At 36.0% G+C, this 7,764-nt stretch overlaps 1 protein-coding gene across 1 annotated transcript; it reads left to right on the top strand.

Annotated features, from left to right (window-relative positions):
* Positions 1–10: 10 nt before the first annotated feature.
* Positions 11–7,758, top strand: LOC110441044. The gene is made up of 6 exons (XM_021484144.1): positions 11–270; positions 801–945; positions 2,289–2,324; positions 5,318–5,467; positions 6,579–6,647; positions 7,469–7,758. Exons 1-6 carry the CDS (start codon positions 11–13, stop codon positions 7,616–7,618), a joined length of 810 nt encoding a protein of 269 aa, XP_021339819.1. The 3' UTR covers positions 7,619–7,758.
* The last annotated feature ends 6 nt before the right edge of the window (positions 7,759–7,764 follow it).

Below are 7,764 nucleotides of genomic sequence, written 5' to 3'. Positions count from 1 at the left end.
ACAATGTTACATGTTACAGCCTCGTATATTCAGCTACCTGATCAAGGACCCTGAAGAGTCTTTCCCAGGAACCCTGGCTTGCTCTCATCGAGGCAGCTTGGTGAAGCTGATGACTGGGCAGAGTCTCATCTCTCAGATGAACAACTACTTTGAGTTCCTATTTGGCAATGCTAAGAGCACCACAGCCTTTTGGACGTCACCCTACCTCGACGCCTGGGACCTGGGTATCATGGTGACCCATGCCATCCCTGTCATGAGTAGTGATGGAAAGTAAGTTAGATTTTAATCGTTGAAACGGCTTTATCAGATAAAGGGAGGTTACTAGGAAGTACTTACGACATAAATGAACCTTTTCGTGATTCCTCATTTGTGAATTTTGATGAATTTTTCATGTAACATAACTGTTTGTAACCTTGACCTTTGACATTGGCCACTTTCGTTAATAAGTGTGGGAGCGGGGACCAATTTCTTACAAAGGAGAGGAAGATTTTTTTATTTTTTTTGTCAAAGGTTAATTACTAAAGACTAACCCTTATTAAAAAAACAAAATTGTCCAGAACCTAATTTTGAAGTAACGAGTTCCAAATATATAAGCAGTAACATATATATTCCATTAGCACAGCCCCTTCAAAAACTTTAATTTAGAAGTTTTTGCGGTATATTCTGCCCTTGGAGGATATGTCCTTATATCTTGCCTTGCAGTTTCTCTTTCATGAAAAATTTGGAATGCTGGCAAGCTTGTGACTTACCGGTAGTATCCTATATTCCTCATTTTAATTTGTTTTGTTTAATTGCTACAGAAACATTGGCGTGGTTGGTGTGGATGCCACACTGGATGAGATAGAAAACTTCCTCACCAAGCACCAGTGGGGAACTGTCTACTCCTTCCTCATCAACAATAAAGGGGAGACAATCTACCACCCGCGACTCAAACCCAGCACCAATGTAAGTACATATTGTATACAGGTATCGGGGTACCTATTAAATCTGGTTATTCCATAAAGAACAACAAATATTTGCTGAGGAAAGATTTTTAAATTGAATGACATGCATACAATGTCCTTACATTTTCCTGTACAATGTGCAATATCCTTGTCTTTCTTCTTATACATATTTGGTGTTCATAAGGTTTCTTATATATACTTATATTATTCATCAATATTCTTCTTAATTTATGTACAATGTTCTTAAATTTTCTTATAAATTTACAATGTTGTAAATTTTCTTCTGATACATGTACGATGGTCTTAAATTTCCAGATTTCACATTTGTTCTTAATTTACTTGAATTTAATACTTCATTAGTTTTAACCCGATCTTTTTATCGTGGGCCGATTATTTACATGACATAGGAATATATGAAAATCTTACTTCTTACCAGATTGTAATAAAAATAAATCAGTAATGCATCCTTTTCTGAGAAGATTTAGTGAAAAAAAATTACATACAAACTGGAGGGGTAGGCAAGGACTTTAAACTCTTGGAAAAGGTATATCTACATAAAAGAGGAGAAATGAGATTCACTGAAGTAGGGTTTATACGTGATACGTGGGTATTTCAAGGAAAGGAGCAACCTAACATTTGATTTGATATTAAAAAAAATATGAAGGTAGAAGAATCTGCTTTAGCTGCATCGATTCCAGAGATTTTATGATTTTAATGTTTTTTTCAATTTTTCTATTGATGTTATGGTAATGAAAGACATTTTAGCCATTTCACATACACAATTCAAAATCTTGGACTTGAAAAATTCTATCAGTCTGTCTGAAACAGGAAGTCTTCTGTATCTTTGAGGGTGCAAGTGTATCATTGATAATGACTGAAATTTTGTGTGTGTAATTTATGATAACTACTGATTATTTCAAAAGACTTTTAACAGCATCAAGCAAATTCAAAATTTGTTTCCATTCTGAAATTTTAGATTTTCCACGTAAATTAGAATTTGATTTTAAGGTTGAGATCCACGGTTAAGTGTTTGGTAGTTTAGCAGAGTGTTGGGATATTTGCTGTATCACTAATGGTTGCTTTCTTTAGTTAAACCTAATATTGTAAATTCCATATCCACGCCATTGTCGTGTCACTCACAGTGGTCTCCCTTTAATTGTTAGTGTCGTAGCAATGTACACGACTTCACCTCAACATACAGCTTGAAATTTCTATAAGCCATTTACAATTTTCGGAAAATGCACATTTGATTATATTCAGGGGATATTATCACAATGTCAAATGAATCTTGTTTAATAAAAGCCAACTAATTTTTTTTTTCTTTTCCTCATAAAAAAATCACAGTATATTCCAGAAAATAACCAGCAGAAAGTTGTGCCGGTGTAGTATAGTCAGCTATTCATCCCGAGTATATACCGTACCTCCACTGAGTTTGTGTTGTAACCAACATATCCCGCACAATGGTATAGCTGGCACCTCAGTGTATCTGACCGTTAAGTCATATCTTACACTATACACAAACAATGTACATATTAAATGTGTCGCAGCGTTTTAAAACCTGGGTCCGCAGTCATGAAACCATTCTCATGCTCAAGCATGGATTTTGTCCTCAAAGAAACTTTCTTATAACTCGGTTAAATCATGACAAACGGTCAAAAAGTCAAATGTAAACATTGAAAACAATATTTGGCATTCATTAACAAAATAAGATTTTATTATTAATTCATAACGGAAACAAGAAATTAGGCTTGAGCACAAAATACATGCTTGAGCACAAGAACGGTTTCATGAATACGGGCCCTGGTCACTGGTCCCTGGTCCCTTTATCAAGTTATGACCAGTCAGTCACTGGCTTGACAAAGGGACCAGTCAGTCACTGGCTTGACAAAGGGACCAGTCGTTCTTAAAACGTTGCGACACGTTTCATACGTACATTGTTTGTGTATAAAGTAAAATTTTGATATCACATATTTCCAAACTGTAAATCTTACTGAAGATATCTGACCATTACAACATCCTGGAACAAGTCTATACTACTGAGATAATGATTCCTCTCCTGGTTGAATAAAGATGATTGTTTTCCTCACAAACACTGACCCCTCCTCTCTCTTTCTCTTCTTATACAACACCTTTTCCTATCCTTCGTCCTTATCATCTGCCCTTAAATTGATCCCTCCCTGTACTCACAGAACTTCCCCTTCCAAACCCCCTCTAACACAGGCTCAAAGTTTGAGCTAGTGAAGTTGATGATATAACTCAATTTGGTATCAATCATACCCACAAAGCCCCTATATGACCACATGTTTCACTGGCACTTAAGTCCCTATCATATATAAATGATAATAACCATGTGTACTGACAGTACCCACAATGCTCTACACTTTATTAGCTCACCTGCCCTGCCTTTAAATAACTTCTTCTAAAGAACGGACAGGCCTAGAGTCATGATATTTGGCTGAAAGCTTTGTTGGTCGGAGCCCGACAAATGTTAAGAACGAAAATGACCTTGACCTACTTTCAAGGTCACAGGGGTCAAATATGTCCAAAACTTCAAACGACTTCTTCTGAAGAACTGATAGGTATAGAATCTTCATATTTGGCTGATGGCTTCCTGGGATGGAGCCCAACATAGTTTGATAATGAAAATGACCTTGACCTATTTTCAAGGTCACAGGGGTCAAATGTGTCAAACACTTCAAATGACTTCTCCTGAAGAACGGAAAGGTATAGAATCTTTATATTTGGCTGCTGGCTTCCTGGGATAGAGCCCAACAAAGTTTGAGAATGAAAATTAGTTTGACCTACTTTCTAGGTCATGGGGTCAAATATGTCAAATGCTTCAAACGACTTTTTCTGACCAACTGAACGGTAAAGAATCTTTATATTTGATTGATGGCTTCCTAGGATAAAGCCCAACAATGTTTGAGAACGAAAATGACCTTGACCTACTTTCAAGGTCACAGGGGTCAAATGTGTCAAACACTTCTGAAGAACTGAAAGGTATAGAATCTTTATATTTGATTGATGGCTTCCTGGGATAGAGCCCAACAAAGTTTGAGAACGAAAATGACCTTGACCTTCTTTCAAGGTCACAGGGGTCAAATTTGTCAAACACTTCAAACAATTTCTTCTGAATAACTGAAAGGTATAGAATCTTTATAATTGGCTGGGAGCTTCCTGGGATAGAGCCCAATAAAGTTTGAGAATGAAAATGACCTTGACCATCTTTCAAGGTCACAGGGGACAAAAATGTCAAATGCTTCAAACAACTTCTTCTGAAGAACTGAATGGTATAGAATCTTTATATTTGATTGATGGCTTCCTGGGATAGAGCCAAACAAAGTTTGCGAATGAAAATGACCTTGACCTTCTTTCAAGGTCACAGCGTTCAAATATGTCAAACAGTTCAAACTACTTCTGAAGAATTAAAAGGCATAAAATTATAATATTTGGCTGGTGACTTCCTGGGATAGAGCTCACTAAAGTTTGCGAATGAAAATGACCTCAACCTACTGTATAGGTCACAGGTCAACAACATTTTAAAGGATTTGTTCTTAAGAGCTAAAAGGAATGGATTCATAAGATTTGAATGGTAGCTTTAAGGAATAGAGCTAACCAATTTGAGAAGGAAAATGACATTGACCTACTTACAAGGTCACAGGGAAAAATATGTCAAGCAACTTCTGAAGAAGAATAAAAAAGCATAGAATCTTATAATGATATTTTGCTGGTAGTTTTAACAGATGGAGCCAACAAAGTTTGCAAGGGAAATATTTGTAGTGCAATATAATATTTAATGAGAATATTTTGCTATGACTGCTTAAATATATAGGTGAGCGATACAGGCCCTTATGGGCCTCTTGTTATAAATTCCTCAAAGTTTCCATAATTGTAGTCTGTAATGCATGTGATGAGCAAAATATCCAAAATAACCAATTTTGTCCAGTTTCTTTTGATTTCAAAATGCATCATTAACTGGAAAAAAAAATAATGTACCAAAAGATTGAAAGAATACTGAAAAAACCTATTACTGTTTTAGTCATATTATCAATGTTAAATATACACAAGGAAAATGAAATCTCCCTATTGCAATTATTTCATAGTCCAATATTCTAATATTTATCTAATCTAAGTGAGATGAAATGCTAGGTAAAGGGAGATAACTTTTACACATTGGGACCTTAGTGCATTATAAAATAGGTAGGTTTCAAAGGTCAACACTAAGTATGGGCTGTACTGGGGAGTATGTATGTATACAATCTTCTCCTTTAAAATCATCATAGTAAGAGTTCTGTCATCTTTCAAATTCAGTACTGTTAAAAAAATTACACTGATTGATAAATGCAGAGAATTTTTATTTTGGATAATTTCAGCTGCTAGAAGATCCCATCTTTATCCCAATTTCTCAACTGGAGATGGATATAAATAGGCAACCAGCTGAATTTAGTATGATAGAGCAGGACATGAGACAAGGAAAGACCTCATTTAAACACATACCGAGGTCCAAGGACGGAAAAGCTAGGGTAAGTCCTGGCTATATACACAAAGACCTCATTTAAACACATACCTAGGTCTAAGGATGGAAAAGCTAGGGTAAGTCCTGGTTACAAACACAAAGACCTCATTTAAACACATACCTAAGTCTAAGGATGGAAAAGCTAGGGTAAGTCCTGGTCACAAACACAAAGACCTCATTTAAACACATACCTAAGTCCAAGGATGGAAAAGCTAGGGTAAGTCCTGGTTACATACACAAAGACCTCATTTAAACACATACTGAAGTCTAAGGATGGAAAAGCTAGGATAAGTCCTGGTTACAAAAACAAAGACCTAATTTAAACACATACCGAGGTCCGAGGATGGAAAAGCTAGGATAAGTCCTGGTTACAAATGCAAAGACATCATTTAAACACATACTGAAGTCTAAGGATGGAAAAGATAGGGTAAGTCCTGGTCACATACACAAAGACCTCACTTAAACACATACCGAGGTCCAAGGATGGAAAAGCTAGGATAAGTCCTGGTTACAAATGCAAAGACCTCATTTAAACACATACTGAAGTCTAAGGATGGAAAAGCTAGGGTAAGTCCTGGTCACATACACAAAGACCTCATAATGGCACCATCTGGGCTTTATATCCCAATGAAAAATTTGAGGACAGTATATCATGGTTACAGAGTATATTGGTTGCCCAATCAAATGCTGTGTTACATCTGAAATGAATTAGAATTGTTGGTGATTTATGCAGTCATGGTAGACTGGAGACACACCAACACATAACACAGGTCTGTACCACGAGTACGGTTGATAAAACCATACATACTGGGAATAGTAATGCTGACAATTCCATGTTATATGTGTAAATTACCCCTGCATGTAAATTTACCCCATTATATAGTGTGTCAATATGTTTGGGTGCATTAACTTTTGGTAAACACTATATACATTCAGATTATATACAGGTTATTTCTTCATACAGATCTAATGGCCTGTTTTATTATACAGGTTTCCAGATTAAACAATGTTTAGTATAAAGACAGTATTATAACTTACACTGGAACATTATCCATTTTTTAATATCTAAATTGTCACAATATTTTAATGCTGATATTTTCAACATTTTGTGGTTTCAGACGTACTACTACGGGGCCCTGAACGAGTCGGAATACTCCTTTGCCTACAGTTTGGCTGACACTGACATGGTAAGGAGACTTCGAGCTTCAGATTTTTTTCTCTAAAATAACACTTTCCAGATTTTAATGGAAATGACTTCCTCACTTGGAATGTCCACTCCAGTAAGCCAGGAGACAAAAAGGCCACAGTTTGGAGTTTGAATAGGCATGGTTACTATTGGTAAAGCTATATTTGTAGGATTTATAATTGTCCACTGACTTCTGACATTGATAAGAATATTATTGATTATACAGGGAATTCTGATAATCTTATTGGTCTCAAGATTTATATCAGTTTTAAAAATCAAAAATGGACAGATAATGGAGAAGCCACAATATAATTACAGCCCCTGTTGGTACTATAGAAATGGAAGGGAGGTAGCTCCTTCCCAATATAATTACAGCCCCTGTTGGTACTATAGAAATGGAAGGGAGGTAACTCCTACCAAATATAATTACAGCCCCTGTTGGTACTATAGAAATGGAAGGGAGGTAACTCCTAACTTTGAATCTGTAGAATGTAACATGTCACAAAATTGCCTTGAAAGACAAACAAAACTTTTGCGAAAGAGCTTGAAAAATACAAGGAATATAAGTGTGATGGACAAATATTTATGAGTCCAGAAAATGTATCATGGAGATACAGTAAATCTGCCTTGTATATAATACTAACAGAGTAACGAGTGGCTGCCTCCGTACCGTACATTTGTCAATGTGACAATATAAAATCTAGGAAATTGTGAAAAAAGCTATCACAATTATAAATGTGAATTCAGATATCTGCATTCTGTTCAGATATACCCTAAAAATACTCTGAATTTTTTACTCAAGATTTTGTAACTGTCTGACAGGTGTTTAGGAGATCTCAGGAGCCGACTGATAGATCTAAATACACCATAAGTATCTTCAATCTACTGAAAGAGTATAGAGGTAACATCTCCAGGGAGCGTTTACCAGGCATGGCCGAGTTTATAGAGATCAAGGAGAATGAAGACAGGTAAGTCATTCCTTTACTTTACAGAGATCAAGGAGAGTGAAGACAGGTGAGTCATTCCTTTTGTTTATAGAGATCAAGGAGAGTGAAGACAGGTAAATCATTCAATTAGTTTATAGAGATCAAGGAGAGTGAAGACAGGTAAGTCATTCC

Source organism: Mizuhopecten yessoensis, unplaced genomic scaffold (genome assembly GCF_002113885.1).
Source record: "Mizuhopecten yessoensis strain PY_sf001 unplaced genomic scaffold, ASM211388v2 scaffold715159, whole genome shotgun sequence".
Classification (NCBI taxonomy): Eukaryota; Metazoa; Mollusca; class Bivalvia; order Pectinida; family Pectinidae; genus Mizuhopecten; species Mizuhopecten yessoensis.
This window is presented reverse-complemented; position numbering and strand designations above follow the sequence as displayed.